The 16536-nt window shown below is 38.3% G+C and overlaps 1 protein-coding gene across 3 annotated transcripts in view; it reads right to left on the bottom strand.

Moving 5' to 3' along the window:
- Positions 1-3660: 3660 nt before the first annotated feature.
- The window catches only part of ZBTB10 (zinc finger and BTB domain containing 10), a 48926-nt gene continuing 36050 nt past the window's right edge, over positions 3661-16536 (bottom strand). For 2 of the 3 annotated variants that reach the window (XM_089335458.1, XM_008255691.4), the window contains exons 3-6: positions 13445-13543; positions 9198-9374; positions 8840-9012; positions 3661-8585 (exon numbers count right to left, since the gene is read on the bottom strand). In XM_089335458.1, coding sequence (XP_089191584.1) covers positions 8280-8585; positions 8840-9012; positions 9198-9374; positions 13445-13543 — 755 coding nt within the window. In that variant the 3' untranslated portion in view covers positions 3661-8279. The remainder of the gene's footprint in view (positions 8586-8839; positions 9013-9197; positions 9375-13444; positions 13544-16536) is intronic. The other variant, XM_017341413.4, reaches the window with a different exon arrangement.

Below are 16536 nucleotides of genomic sequence, written 5' to 3'. Positions count from 1 at the left end.
AATTTTTTTAAAAGCACACACCAAAATCGAATAGATACTTCACTTTCCTGGAGAAAAATCTGAAAACAGAGCTTGTGGTTTCATCTTAAGGTGATGCTTTTTCCACACTCACACCAAAAAAAGGGGGTGGGGGTGGGGCGGTGCTGTGGCACAGTGGGTTAAATCCCCGGCTTGCAGCACTGGCATGCCATATGGGCGCCAGTTCAAGTCCTGGCTGCTCCACTTCTGATCCAGCTCCCTGCTAATGCTCCTGGAAAAGCAGCAGAGGATGGCCCAAGTGCTTGGGCCCTGCACACACATGGGATACCAGAAGCTCCTGCTCCTGGCCCCGGAACAGCTCAGCTCTGGCCGTTAGAGCATTTAGGGAGTGAACCAGCGGACGGAAGCTCACTCCTTCTGTGTCTACCTCTCTCTCTGTAACTCTGCCTTTCAAATAAATAAATCTTTAAAGGCAAAAAACACGTGGCATAAGCATGAACCTTTGGTGCCTACACTGTTCACGAACTGCTTGCTTTACTGGATTAGGTCAAAGCCACTTCATCATGTAGGCCCCTCAAATAGTAGGAGGGCTCTATAATGGAGTAGCTTCCCTGAGTACTTATTGAGCCTAAGAGATTTGCTCCTCCAGACTGGTTGAAAATACCTGACAAACTGCAGGTACCTAGAAAACAAAGGAATCCTCTTCCAGGAAAAAAACTAATATTAATAATTTCGTACTCCTGTCCAGGCCATAATTAATGGGCAACCCTCCTTTTCCCCAGAAGGCTTTAATAAGACACATTTTGAAGGTGGAGTCTTCTTTCTCCTTTTCCTATGTTGAAGGAAACTTCAGTGCTGTGTGCATGCATTATCTTAGCTTAAACTGCACTATTTTCTATTAGCATTTTTTTTAAAGATTTATTTTATTTATTTATTTATTTGAAAGACAGAGTTACAGAGAGGTAGAGAGGTCTTCCATCTGTTGGTTCTCTCCCCAGTTGGCCGCAACGGCTGGAGCTGCGCCAACCCAAAGCCAGGAGCCAGGAGCGTCTTCTGGGTCTCCCACGTGGGTTCAGGGTCCAAGGACTTGGGCCATCTTCTACTGCTATCCCAGACCATAGCAGAGAGCTGGATTGGAAGTGAAGCAGCCGGGACTAGAACCGGCGCCCACATGGGATGCTGGTGCTTCAGGCCAGGGCTTTAATCCACTGCGCCACAGTGCCAGCCCCCAAGTACGTGAGTCGTCACCTGCTGCCTCCCAAGATGGACATCAGAGGAAGCTGGATCACGGAAGCAGAGTAGCCAGGCCTCAGACGAGGCAGACCCATACGGAATGTGGGCGTCCCAAGTTGAGACTCAACCACTGGGCCAAATGCCTGCCCCAGGAATCAGTATTATTAGGATGGGCACCAGTTCGAGTCCCGGCTGGGCTGCTCCACTTCCAATCCATGCTATGGCCTGGGAAAGCAGTGAAAGATGGCCCAAGCCCTTGGGCCCCTGCACCCCCATGGGAGACCCAGAAGCAGCTCCTGGCTTCTGATTGGCAGAGTTCCGGCCGTTGTGGCCATCTGAGGAGTGAACTAGTCGATAGAAAACCCTCTCTGCCTCTGCCTCTGCCTCTCTCTCTAACTCTGCCTTTCAAACAAATAAATCTTTATAGTTTTCCCTTTTTTTTTAAAAAGTATTTATCATTAAAAAAAATGGAACTGGGAGGGAAGTGGAACAGCTGGGACTCAAAACCAGCCCCACATGGGACATGGACACTGTAGATGGAACACAGCACCAGCCCCTGGGATCTTTCTCACACTGCCTACTCAGAGATGACCATGCATGTGATGTCCAGTCCTACCTTTAACAAATACTCCTGTAGAGAACTCGATACTAGTAGTCTTTTGGGTCACCACTTCCCCCTGCAAAGCGATTTCCGTGACTCATAAGACCTGGTGAGAAAGATCAGTCATTTGCTGCAGAATTTTTTTTTCTTTTTTAATGATGCTCGCCGGGCCAGTGATGTGGTATAGAAGGTTAAGCCTCTGCCTGCAGTGCTGGCATCCCATATGGGCAGTGGTTCAAGTCGCAGGCTCCATTTCCAATCCAGCGCTCTGTTATGGCCTGAGTGCTTGGGCCCATATGTGATGTTGGCACTGCAGGCAGCGGCTTTACCTGCTATGCCATAAAACTGACCCTCCAGCTCGGTTAATGCATCTGGAAAACAGTGGACTGGAAGGCCCCTACACTCACGTGGGAGACCTGGAAGAAGCTCCTGGCTCTGGTTCGACCCAGCTCCAACTGTTGCAGCCATTTGGGAAGTGAACCAGCAAGTGAAAGTTCTTAGTCTCTCTGTATTTCTGCCTTTCAAATAAAGCTTGAAAGAGTCCTCAAAGGCTCCATGTGACCCTCATGTACTACATGCTTGGCAATAGAAAACACTCTGGATGAAACTGGCTTGATAGCTACCACATAACAGGAAAAAGTTTTGTCATTTGCTCACTAAATGCTTTTCGGCATAGATAGCATGTCAAACACTGTATTTGAGTGCACTTTGGAGTCTGCTAGTTTCAAACTTTAGAGGAAAGTATGTATTTATTGAGTCTTGAGGCAGGAAAAATATGAAAATGGAAGCTTAAGATTCCTGGACACTGAAATTGAAAAGTTAATGCTGTAACTTTCCTAGATTATTATTGTTCACTAGATAAATCTCTGAAGGTGTCTTTCAATCTAGGCAATTACAGAATTACTTTGAAACGATTTTATGTATTGTTCTCTCATGAGCTGCTAGAACATTTGCTGAGCAGACAGTCTTGTATACCTTTCACTAAAATTCTAATACATACCTAGTTATATTTGGAAGATTAGAATTCTTATTGTCAAACTTTAGTCAAAGTGGTTGTCCATTTCTCTCTCGTACTCTATAACATCTCCAGTGGTAGACTGCCTTTTCTTTGAAGCAACCCCATTTCATCTTTGAATAACTAAAACATTTTTGAACTTGATTATTCCCAATTATTGCCATTCTATTATACATGAAACATACCTTAATTGTGCCATGACAGTTCTTTACATGTTTAAAGAGATAAGGCATTATATTCTGTGTGGGTTCCCCTTAGCCCTTCTTCAAAGTAAACCACATTTTATTAGCAAAAATGAGTATCTGGCTGTTTTATGATTTCCTTTATTCTATTCTGAACTTAAAAAAAAAAAAAACCTAAAAAACTACTTGTTGTTTTCTCTATATTAGTAAGTTTCAGAGACTTAAAATTTCTATTACTAATTGTTTGTAATCTATGTCCAATGTACATTAAAAACAGGACAAATCAGTTTATCTGTGTCTTTCACCCATTTCTCCAAGACTATGCACAAGTGTAAATATAGGTTTTGAAAAATGCTTTCTAAAACCTGTAGATATTGATTATAAATCACTGCTCTTACTTCAAGCAGCTCTCCAGGGAGTGCAGGAGGTAGTCTGAGTCATTTATGCACACATTTTTATACAAAGAAACAAAAAGACCCCACAATATTCTACAATTCAAACTTGGAAATCTAAAGCACGGTGATATCTGAATTTTACATTAAGTCAAAGTTTACAAAGATATTCCCCCCATCCCAACTGCCAAAAATTATACTCGCAAAGAAATCTGAATTAAATGTCAGAGTCAATAAAATTCACAAAGCCAGAAGCAGTTTAGTGCTCACAAGTTTATATTTTTAGGTTTGATAAAGATTCTTGTGTATTTTCTAAATACACAGACAAAACAGTTTTGGAAGTTTACATACATGTCTTAGGACACTTAATATTAGGTAGGTAAATTACATTAAAAAAAATTGGTCTTCGTAAAAGATCTTCCCAAAGAGCTTTTACAAACAGCAGGCAGAAGAAAAGTGTTTTAATGTTTACAGTGTTTAAAATGCTGATTCTCCCATTTCATAATGGCCTCAACCACCCCTCTCCTTCTCAATCCACAATTTTGTTCTCAATACCAAGTGTACTCCAAGTGTGAAGTACCCAATGTCATAGAATTCAGGGCTAGAAAAACATTTTTTAAAGTGTGCTTATCCCTAAAACATTTTAAACTACCTAGAATCATTCAACTTCACTTAAAAGCAGGGATACAGCAGAGGAAAAAAAAAAAAACAAACAAAAAACTTTAAATTAAAATCCTAAAGTAACTAAGAAAACACCTTGGTGGTTAGTTTAAGTGAGTATATTATGTACCATAGTTAAGTTTAAGGATCTGGGTGACTGAACAGCACAAAAACTGGGGCTTATAGCTAGTTATTCAGATAAAAACCATCCTTTTAAAAATGAAAATGCCACAGCCCATTAACAGCATGTGCTACACTGAGGTCGTGTGTCTTATGATCAAAGTGACAAAACAAACTGTTTTATCAGGATAGAGTTGCAAGGGTATTGGGTGGTAGGGGGAAGACGACACAGAATTCCTAACATAGCTGTTACATAGGGAAAATACAAATCTCCATAGAGAGACTCCTGTAAAGAGCTGAAATTCTACAAAAAAGTTGTTCAATGAGGCAGCATTACAGCTACCTAGAAAGAGCATGGGCTTCAGAATCAGATCTGGTCAAGTCCCAGCTCTGTATCATAGCTGCTTTAAATTAGGCAAGTTTCTGAAGTTCTCTGAGCCTTTCTTCTATAAAATAGAGATAATAGCACCTACCTTGTAAGGGATTAAATAATATAAATTGCACAATGGCAAATGTGGCACTCAAAAAATTAGCTTTGGGGATCATATTCAGAAAAATGAATCTAAACCCTCCATGCTGTATTCAGAAAAACTCTAAAAATATAAATAAAGCTTATTTAAGTTTTATATTTTAAGTCATTTAAAAACCTATTTTTCAACACTTTCCCCCATATTACACTACTCCAGTCATCTTCAGGCTTTTTATATTGTTTCAATGTACATTTTAAGTCCTGATCCTTTCATTTTCTATTTCCACCCTCATTTCTGCTCTCCTTTTTCATTTCCTCTTGGTTCATGTCCACTGAACAACTCAGATGTATTATACATCTAACAAGCACCAGCGTTCTAACCATGTTTTTGAATTAACTCATTTGGCTCACTCCATCAGGATGGTTCTACTTAAACCAGCTAAGGTTTTTTTTCCCCCCAAATTTGAAAGCTACATGCTACTGTCCAGTTTCCCCTTCCTGTAATGTTTCATAAACTCTAATTGATAAGGTGCTAAATTTAGCATAACATCTAATAAATAAGGAAAATGAGGACCAAGAACTATGACAATGAGGGGACCACATGGAAGTAACTGTCTGAGAATCCTAATAGTACATGATCTTATGAGACTTATGAGAGGGTCTGTTACTAGAGTAAATATGAAAGAAACAGTTTATACTCTTCCCCATCATTAAAATTAAAAGCTCTAAAATATTTTCATTTAAAATATAAATTACAGGAGGAAATTTCACCAACTGTTTTACACATAATTTCACCAGAGTCCCAGACAAAATTATGAGTATTCCATTGTTATCTCTGAGACCAATCATAAGTCTTAGTTATCTATCAACTTCCTGAAATTGTTGTACTGTTAAGTCAGAAAAAGAATATACTTAAAAAAATAGAAACGTCCAGTAGTATACCTTAGTACTAAAACTATTTTTTACAAAAGATCTAGAAGGGAAAAGGCAGTCCCTTGAGATCATGAAACAAAATAAGTTAGGCAGTCAGCAAGTAGAAAAATCTGTCGATTCTGTTTCTGGTAAAATGTTTACTTCAAAGAAATTTTTATATAGGCTGAGGCTAATATATTCAAGAGTATAAACATTTTTCCTTTGGATTACCTAAAAACAAACTTTTAAAGTAGCATATTTCAGTTGACTAAAAATATAGCCAAATCTGTCACAACACAACATTAAAGGTAATGGACAATTATAGAATACTTTAAATTAACAGTAACAAGCCATCTACATCAAACCTTGCTTCCAACTAAAGCCAAAACAAAAGCACAACAATCCCGTAGTGTACCAAGTGTGTATTTCAATTTACTGTATGCAAACTCTAACAAAAATTTGGTCATAATTTACCAGATATACATAAATGATTTAAGTCATAAAAGAAAATTCAGTTTCAAGAGAATAAATTCATATCTTCAGGAAAAGTAAAAGTACATTAAGAATGTAAAGCCAAGTCCAGTTTCTATGCAATAAGTGAACTATAGCCTAATAAAGCAGATTTAGGTGATTTTTTTAGATATATATCTTTGCTCTTTAATATATATTTATATATAGACAGATCTACCAATTGTAAACTATGGTTTATTTTAAAGGAAGGGGATAAATGGGATGAAAGAAATCTTTATGCTATACTTACATATTCACAAAGCAGAACATTTTACGTTTAAAATACTTTTTCATTCATAGTATCTTTTGCCCAACTAATTTCTACTTTGGACCTCACCAGAATTACATTTTACTTATTTGTCTAGAACACTGAGAATAAGATGAACTCTTAGTTTTAAACAAAAGTCAAACCAAAACTACTTATCTGTCAGGTTTACAGTTATGTAGAAACTACAAGAAAGTTCAGATGTCAAAAAACTGCATCTAACCATGAAACTGTAAATTATCTTTGATAATCTATCCAAGCAGAAACATCATTGTCTAACATTAAGCCATTTCTACTGAAATCTGAGACAATGATAAAGCCTGTCTCTTAAAAAGCATCAACTTTTCAACTTTGATCAGATGGAGCACCAAAAAGGATTGTATCTGTCAAAGCATCTTTGCAATTTTTCCCACACAACTAGTATAATTTAGTTACCTGATATAAAATAGGAAAATATATTCCATTTTTATTTAAAAGAAAACTGAAAATATGATGTTCCTCAATCTTAAAATGTATATAATATGCTCCTGATAAATGTTGTGCACATTAATACATGAAATGTTGCTGAGAGTTCCGTGGATCGGCTAATTCATTTGCCACCAGGCTAATAAATCTCTAACAAATTCAATTTAATGCATCACTCTTTGTACCCTGAATTTAGTTAATAGAATAAAGCCTCTTGCTATTTTAATATTATTGTAGACTGCTGATTCATGGCGAAAACAAAACTATAAAGATGACATTGACTTTAAGGAATAGAAAAATAAATTAACTTTATCAATCATAATTTTGAAACACTGAATATCCCGGTAAATATGAAACAAGAGAATGCACGTTTTGTGTTAATTTTAATGATAAAAAGGGCACAGGAATAAAAACCTGATATTTCACTTATATTGCATAACAAGCTAACCAAACTGGACATGGAGGATAAATTACAAAACAAATCATTTTACTTATTATTTCTATGACTTTTCTTTCAATTAGATTTCTGTCTTTGCAATAAGTCTGAGGTATAGTACACTGGCAAAAATAAAGAGGCAAACAAGAATAGTGCCAAAGTAACAGATACCCAAAACCAAATATCATGGCAGAAAACGTCATGTAGTAACCATTTATCAGATTAGAGCAGCAGGAGAAAGGTATTTCTAAATCATAATCATTTTAGTGGTATTTGTCAGCTTCGCCAAGGTAACTTCGCAACATCATTCTCTTCATTTGTGAAGTAGTAAAATTCATGTCAAAAAGGAAAAAGGGGATGGGGGAAGTCAGTTAGTTCATTCCAATAAATTACCTCTCCAGTTCTTATAAACATGCCCATCAGCACAAAATTGAGAAATAATACCGAAGAAGAGACTTGGTTTAAGTTATGGAGCAAATTAAAATGTAAAGTACAAGAAAATAGAACCAATGGGGTTGAAAAAGCCCCTCACTGAAAATCTGTATTAAAAAAAATAAAATTAATAAAAATAAAAATAGAAACAAAACTCTACTAGTACAAACTAGCCTGAGTGGTTTGATGGACAGACTGATTGGGTCACTGTCACTGTACTTCCTAAATGGATTTTCTGCATTCATGTTGAAGTAGCACATGAATGTAAGCTCTATAAGGACAGGTAATATTTTCAAAGGACCCAAATAGCTACTGTATATCCTATAAATAAAAAATATTTTATTTTGATAACTGACTGAATATGTGGGGACTCCATGTAATCCAACCACATGGTTGTCTGCTGTACAGTCCTGTGCAAATATTTAAAAAAAAAAAAAAAAAAAAAGGTTTTTTTTTTTGCTATAAGGCTTTGACCCTACAGTTTTCACAGCAATGTAACTACCTCATCCAGCATGTACCATATTTTGCAAGCCTTCAAGTTCAACAATCCAAATTGTCGATTCATATTATGTCCAAATGCAGCATCCTTGAGGAGTATAGTAGGTCAGTTAATCATCTAGAGACATACAAACATCTCCTGATTCATCCCATCGAGACGGATCATTCTGATCTTCGCCATCATCACCCAACTCTTCATCAGCTTCTCCTACTTCGTTCTCTTCATATTCTTCATCCCGAGGGAATTCTGTATCCTGTCCCTGATCTACACCTTCTTGCCCTCCTGGTTGTGATTTATCTGCACAGTCTACACAAACACCATAGCGCCGAGAACCATGTCTTATTCCAACACTGGCTGCTAACATGAAGATCTTCTTACACACCATACATTTGTACTTTTTATCCTTTTTATGCACCTAAATGAAGAGGGGAGAATCCAATAAGAATGGTATAGATAACAGAATGCATCTCAATTACTCCAACAAGACATTTAATAATGAATTTACTGCTGTTTTTCTGAAAACTCGTTATCAGTTCATAAAATACATTCTTGGTTTAAAGAGATTTAAGAATCAACCTTCCTTAAATTTGTAAGTAACTGCTAAAATGCCTTTTAAACTTCATTGACATACATTACCTCAAAGCTCAGATTGTATTTAAAGTTACTTACCAGGGAATGTCTTTTTACATGCTCTCTTCGAGTAAACAGCTTTCCACAAATATCACAGCTAAATGATCTCACTCCCGTATGAATGAGCAAGTGCCTTTTTAGTGTTCGTCTGTATTTGGCTACATAGCTACAATGAGGGCATTTTAACTTGTTCATGATTAGAGATGATTCACCTTTGAGAATTACAGAAAAAAATACAAAAAGCATTTATTATACTTTAGAAAAATTTGCTACTGTAAACATCTATATCTGAGACTAGCAATTGATTTAGGGTTACCATTAATCTCTGAAATATGTAATCTTTTAGTTGTTAAAATTATTTAAGAATTCTGCTTTTGTTTAGTTGACTAATACTTGCCATTTTCCCAAGTTTCTTGTTTTGGCCAAGATTCTGGCAATAATCCATATTTGAAATCGTTTGCAGCACCTGGTATCAATCCATACTTGAAATCATTTGAAGTACCTGGTATCAATCCATATTTGAAATCATTTGAGGGACCAGGCATCAAACCATACTTGAAGTCATGTGAAGTACCTAATGCAATAAAAAAATGATTTTTTAAAGTAATGACAGTAATAAAGTCAGAAAATACACATGTATATCCTCTAAGCATTATATCGGAACGTTCTAACTAAATAAAAACGCTACATTCTAATCTATAACTGAGGTGTCTCCATACTTTATTATCACAATTAAAGAAGTTTAAAGAATGATTCTACCATAGGAAAAAAAATTCAGTTAAGAAACCAATATGATAGCAGTGAGTGTTGTGGAGCATCAGTTCAACTGCCAATTTGGGACACTCACATCCCATACTGGAGTGCTGGTTGAAGTCCTAGCTACTCTGCTTCCAACCCAGCTTCTTGCTAATGCACCCTGGGAGGCAGCAAATGATGGTTCAAGTGCTGGGGCCCCTGAAACCCATATGGAAGAGGCAGATGGGGTTCAAGGCTTCTGGCTTTGACCTGCTCAATCCTGACTACTGCAGGCCTTTCGGAAGTGAACCAGCAGATGGAAGGTCTCTATCTCTCCCTCTCTGTGTCACTCTGCCTTTCATGATTATTTAATTGTGGAGGTCAAAATAAACAAACTCTTAAAATGTGACAATTCGCAACATATTCAAGACAGCACTATTTTTTCTTTTAAAGATATTATTATGTATTTGAAAGTCAGAGTTACACAGAGAGAGAAGGAAAGGCACAGAGAGAGAGAAAGAGAGAGAGGGGTCTTCCATCTGCTGGTTCACTCCCCAACTGGCCGCAATGGCCGGAAGCTGTGCCAATCTGAAGCCAGGAGCCAGGAGCTTCTTCCGGGTCTCCCACATGGGTGTAGGGGCCCAAGGACTTGGGCCATCTTCTACTGCTTTCCCAGGCCATACCAGAGAGCTGGATCAGAAGTGGAGCAGCTGGGTCTGGAACTGGTGGCTATACGGGATGCTGGCACTGCAGGCAGCAGCTTTACCTCCTATGCCACAGCACCAGCCCCAGCACTCTTTTTTATTTATTATTATTTTTTTTTAATTGAAATTTTTTTTGAGAGGCAGAGTTAGACAGTGAGAAAGACAGAGAGAAAGGTCTTCCTTTCCGTTGGTTCACTCCCCAAGTGGCCGCTACAGCCAGCGCACTGCGTAGACCAGAAGCCAGGAGCCAGGTGCTTCCTCCTGATCTCCCATGCGGGTGCAGGGCCCAAGCACTTGAGCCATCCTCCACTGCCTTCCTGGGCCACAGCAGAGAGCTGGACTGGAAGAGGAGCAACCAGGACAGAATCTGGTGCCCCATCCATGGACTAGAACCCAGGGTGCCGGTGCCACAGGTGGAGGATTAGCCTAGTGAGCTGTGGCGCCAGGTTTTTTTTTTTTTTTTTTTTTGACAGAGTTAGGCAGTGAGAGAGAGAAAGGTCTTCCTTCTGTTGGTTCACCCCCCAAATGGCCGCTACGGCCGGCCCACCGCGCAGATCAGAAGCCAGGAGCCAGGTGCTTCCTCCTGATCTCCCATGCGGGTGCAGGGCCCAAGCACTTGAGCCATCCTCCACTGCCCTCCCGGGCCACAGCAGAGAGCTGGACTGGAAGAGAAGCAACCGGGACTAGAACCTGGTGCCCATATGGGATTAACCAAGTGATCCACAGCGCCGGCCCGACCCTCAGCACTCTTAATAGTTGCTTCTATCCCTTTAGAGGATTCTGTCGTGCAGAAGCTCAAATTCAAATGGGATATTCTCCATATTGCACCCAAGACTATCACATTTTAAGACTAACTGGTGTAGGGGCCAGCATTATGGCACAGCAAGTTAAGCTGCTACCTGCTCTGTCAGCATCCCAGGAATACTGGTTGGGAGTCCTGGCTGTTCCACTTCTGATGCAACTCTGCTAATGTACCTGAGAAAGAAGCAGATAGCCCAAGTACTGGGCCCCTACCACCCACATGGGAGATCCAGATGGAATTCCAGGCTCCTGACTTTGGCAAAGCCCAGCTGCAGCTGCTGTAGCCATTTGGAGAGTAAACCACAGCATGAAGGATCTGTCTCCCATTCTCTGTAGCTCTGCCTTTCAGACAAACAAATCCCTGTCTTACTCTCTCCTTTGTATCTCCAATGTCTATAACATACACATTCCAATTATTTGCTGACTGAATCTAACTAGCAATGCTAACATGTACATGGTACATATTTTTAAAAATTTCCAAATTATGTATTTGAAAGACAGAGATTTTCCATCTGCTAGTTCATTGCCAAATGCCAGCCACAGGCTGGGTCAGGCTAGGCCTGGAGCCTGGAACTTAATCCAAGACTCCAATGAGGGTGGCAGGGATCAAAGTATTTGAACCATGATCTGCTACAACCCAGGGTATACACTAACAGGAAGTTGGAATGGATGCAGTTGTCCCAAATTGCAACTTAATTGTTGAAGCAAATGCTCATTGTATGCCTGGTATTTTTGACTTGTCCAAAATACCTGAAAAACTAACATCAAAAATCACGTTAGATGTACTAATATCTTCAATATTTAATAGTATTTGGTATATTTGGTATTATATTATTTGGTATATACCATTGTAAGAGTAAGGAAATGAACTATCACTAAAAACTTATGAACTGATAATCCAATGATTAGAATTAAAATTTTAATACTTGATTTTTTACCTAGGAATTCACATAGCTTCATTCAAACCATTCTTGGATCAGATTGCTAAATCAAGAAAGCAAGTCAAATAAAATACTCTTGCACTATTAGCAATTTTCTGTAGAAGTAAAAAAACTTCAAAATTCAACATACTTGACCTGTAAATTGCCAACTTCAAAACATTTTTAATGGCTTCAATAGCCAACAGAAACCACACTAAAGCCACTCTTTTGGAACTCTGGCATAATTTTTCTCAGTGAATAATATATTCAGAAAGTCCTGGCTGCTATTGGTAAGGAATGTCTCCAGTGTCCTTCCATCCTATCAACTTTGAAAAGAATTCCAATGCTATAGGAGCTGAAAAAAGTCTATGAAAATCCACATTTCCTTTATCTTTCTTGAATGTTGTGACACATATTCTTTTTTTTTTTTTTACACACATAAATATTTGTGATGGACTACTTGAAAACTTGAGCATCTTCTACAACCACATTACAATTCTGCTTCTGCCTATACACCTTTGTAACTACTCCCCCAAATGCCCTGCACGATCATTTTTTGGACCCTAACTTAATTAAGATCCATGCTTCATCTGGTTGTCTCTAACCTAGTGGTTTTCTTGCTTGCTTTTCATGACATCAACACTTCAATCTGGAACATCTACCATACAGCTGGATTTACAGATTTGTCTGATTTTTTTTTTTTCTCACAATTAGATTCAGGTTAAAGATCTGGATAATACTACTAACACAGATGTTATGTGCCATCTAATGTAAGGTATTAGCTGGCACTTAATTTCAGTCCATTTTATAATAAAGTTTCGCTAGTTATACTTTGAGACTATGCAAATAGGCTACTCTCCAACAACTTTTCAATTCAATCATGGTGGGACAAGCCCATCAATAGTGCTTAATATCCACTGATGATCTTGAATTATTTCCTGTGGGGGTTACAAAATAGATGTTTTTCCAATTCTATTTTTCTTCTGAAAGGAACTATTCCTCCCCTTTTTATTCATAATTCCATATGAATTTTGTCTTTATATGCATCAAGCTTCTCCCCCTAAAGTATAGCTAATAAGAAAGCATTATTCTAAAATAGTCAACATTCACTACAGCCATCAATAATAATACTATCATTTTGCTTCAAAGCCAATTAAAGCACACTAGTCAACTATTCTGATAATTATCATTTTCATTCTACCTACATGCTAGGAGGAAGCCCTAAGTCCTTATTAATCTAACTACCTTTGGTACTTATATTTTTAAAACTCTTAAATGACTCCTCCAAACAAATCCAGTAATATCTATCAATTTTTATTTACCTAGTTTCCTAAGTCATCATAAATATAGCAACTACAAAGTATTTACAAATGATACTCTCTCCAAAACGCAACTGCAGTAGGCCCCACTAAACATGTATACAAACACTTCCCAATCTTCAACTTCTCTTAAAGGTACTTTTGCTAAAATCTTACTGTACCTACCAGCATCACCTCCATCTTGACCAGAGCAAGCTTCACCCAATAAATTTGCATTCACACTCCTATCACCATCTGGCCCTGAGAGGAGAGCACCATCCAAATCTGAAAAGAAAATGTACAATAATTTACTTATAAGCCACATTACCCAAAACACCACTTTCTATTTTTTCCTATGCACAATAAAAGGAATACCTGTAAGTTCTGAGTATCTACTGTGTGAACAAACCACAAAAATGTCTAAATTATTTAAAAATAATTCCAGTGTCTAAAACATATGCCTTCCATCTGCTGAATAAATGTATCCAGCAATTGCTACACACTTTGACTTGCTCAAAGTACTTGGAAAATATCAGAAATCATGTCAGATATGCTAATATTTTCAATTAAATAACTGACATGGTCTTCAACCACAAGAATATGTACCCAAGGAAAATAGTTAAGTATGGTGTTCTGGTTACTAATGGATGCTTTAGTGATGGTAGGATGAACTGGGTGACAATTGTGGCTTGTTTACTAGCTGTATAAACAATTGCCTCAGTTTCTTCATTTACATACACCTGTGTCATAGATTTGATGTAGGAATTGGATACTGTAAACCAACTGTTACAATTGTAGCTCCTGACAACCAAATGATACCTCCTATTACTAACAAGTGGTAGATGTGATTGCTGCAGTTTCTATATTGGTTGAGAAGTAGAAAAGTGCATTTAAAACCAGAATAGTAAGGGAAAGACTGTTATAAAGAAGTAAATTTTTTCCCAAAGATTTCATTTATTTATTTGAAAGGTGCAGTGAAAGAGAGAGGGAGAAAACAGAAAGGAGAGGAGCTCTTCCACCCACTGGTTCACTTCCCAAATGGCTGCCATAGCCAGAGCTGGGCCAGGCTGAACCCTGGGACTCCATCTGGGTCTCCCATGTTGGTGGCAGGGGCCCAAGTACTTGGGACATCCTCTGCTGCTTTCCCATACTCATTAGCAGGGAGCTGGATGGGAAGCATGGCAGATCAAACTCGAATGGGACACTGGCATTGCAAACAGTGGCTTATTCTGCTATGCCACAACACTTGCTCCAAGACATGATTTTTTTAAAAAGATTTATTTGTACTTATTTGACAGGCACAGTGAGAGAAATAGTGAACAGTCAGACAAAAAGATATCTTTTGTCCGCTGGTTCATTCCTTTAATGGCCACAATGGCTGGGGGCTGGACGAGGTTGAAGCCAGAAGCTTAGAACTCCATACCTGGTTGCCCACATGGGTATAACAGGGACCCAAACAACTGGGATATCATCTTACACCTTCCCAGGCACATTAGCAAGGAACTGGATTAAAAGCAAAGCAGTTGGGAGAAACTCCTATGGGATGCCAGAACAGTTGGTGGCAACTTAACCTGCTGCACAACACTGGCCCTGCAAGACAAAATTCTTAAGAGCTAATCTTGAATATGGAAAAAATGTGGAAAGGTAGCACGAGTACTTTTTGCTTTAATTTGAAAATGTTCAATAAACCTGTTCCATTCCACTGCCATAATTCAGGCACTCATCAACTCTCTTGGATTAGTGAATTGGTGAAATGGCTCCTGGTCTTGTTTCTAAAATAGTGTTGTAACACCTCTGTTCACTTCCTACATTGTTGCTAGAGAGACAGTCTTAAAACACAAATCTTTGGTTTAAAATTTTCACTTACTCATCACAAATGAGAAAAAGCTTCAAATTTTTCATTTTAGAAAGTCTGGTTTATTTAGGTGCCTGCTTATGGCTCTAGAATTATCCTACTGTCTCAAGACCTCCTCTTCTCAAATGGCATGAATTTCTTAAAACAGTCCCCAAATCCCATTTATGAACAATCTGCCCTCTACTTCACATTTGATATCTTTAGTATCACCATGGTTGACCGCTCTAGCTCCAACAGCCATGATGAAATAAAACAAAATGAAACAAAACTTCTCTACATACACATACACATATAAACCAAACAAAAAAAAACCCCTGTATATATGCAGATATTTACTTCAAAATATTTACAACGGAAAAATAATTAGAAATTAATACAATGGGATTCTGCAGAGCAATGACTATTATAGTTATAAAATGCAAAATCATTGGACAAATGTGGTACTGAAATACTGAGAGGCTGGGAAGACTGCTTGATTACACAATGATTGAAAAGGAATAGTATAAAATGATGGTTAAGTAATGCACAGTGGGTCATACAGAGCCTTGTAGGCCATGGCAAGAATTTTGTCCTTTGTCATAGAGGGATAGAAGAATTTTAAACAGGGAATGATCTCATTTGCCTAAAACAAACACACACACACACACACACACACAAACTAATCCTTGCTGTTTTAATGAGGGTATGAAGAGAAGTATGCACACCAGGCAGGAAGTGATTTTAGCAGTCCAGGTACAGGCTTAGGGTAGCTTTGGCTTGGTTTATGAAGGCGGCAAAGGGAGAAAAGTAGATGAATGAGAAAGCTTATGGGGCAGAACTAGTAAATCATGGGAGAAAGGTTCTGAGGTAATGAAGAAAGCTCCTGGCCTACAGTAATAGCAGCTAAAGGAAACCTGGAGGAGGACCAGATATAGAAAGAGTAAGAAGCTTTGTTAAGGACATACGGAGTCTGACACTGAAGAGACAGACAATAGAATGGGTTTGGTATGTGGGCAGTGGACTGCCTGGGATCAAATACTAGTTCTGCCACTTTCCAGCTGTGCTTCCGAATAGTTCGTTTCTTTAATGCAAATCTTCAGGTACAGTCCCTATTGCAGCATTATCAGGGAAACTGCCTGCAACACAATTTCTCAGGCCTTAGCCTAGGCTTACCTAATCAGATCCTTTGGATGGAGGGCTCAGCGATCTATATTTTAATAGGCCCTCTAAATGATTCTGATGCTTACTCAATGTCGATAACTGTTTTAGTGTAAAAAAAATGAGGGGAAAGTTTAAGGGTGAAATGAGATAAATGTGAAACACTTAGTTCTCAATTTGTCATCTAATTATTATTATTATTTTTTTTTATTTTATTTTATTTTTTTTTTTGACAGGCAGAGTGGACAGTGAGAGAGAGAGACAGAGAGAAAGGTCTTCCTTTGCC

Source organism: Oryctolagus cuniculus, chromosome 6, assembly GCF_051225735.1.
Source record: "Oryctolagus cuniculus isolate XC-2025 breed Fujian yellow rabbit chromosome 6, ASM5122573v1, whole genome shotgun sequence".
Classification (NCBI taxonomy): domain Eukaryota; kingdom Metazoa; phylum Chordata; class Mammalia; order Lagomorpha; family Leporidae; genus Oryctolagus; species Oryctolagus cuniculus.
This window is presented reverse-complemented; position numbering and strand designations above follow the sequence as displayed.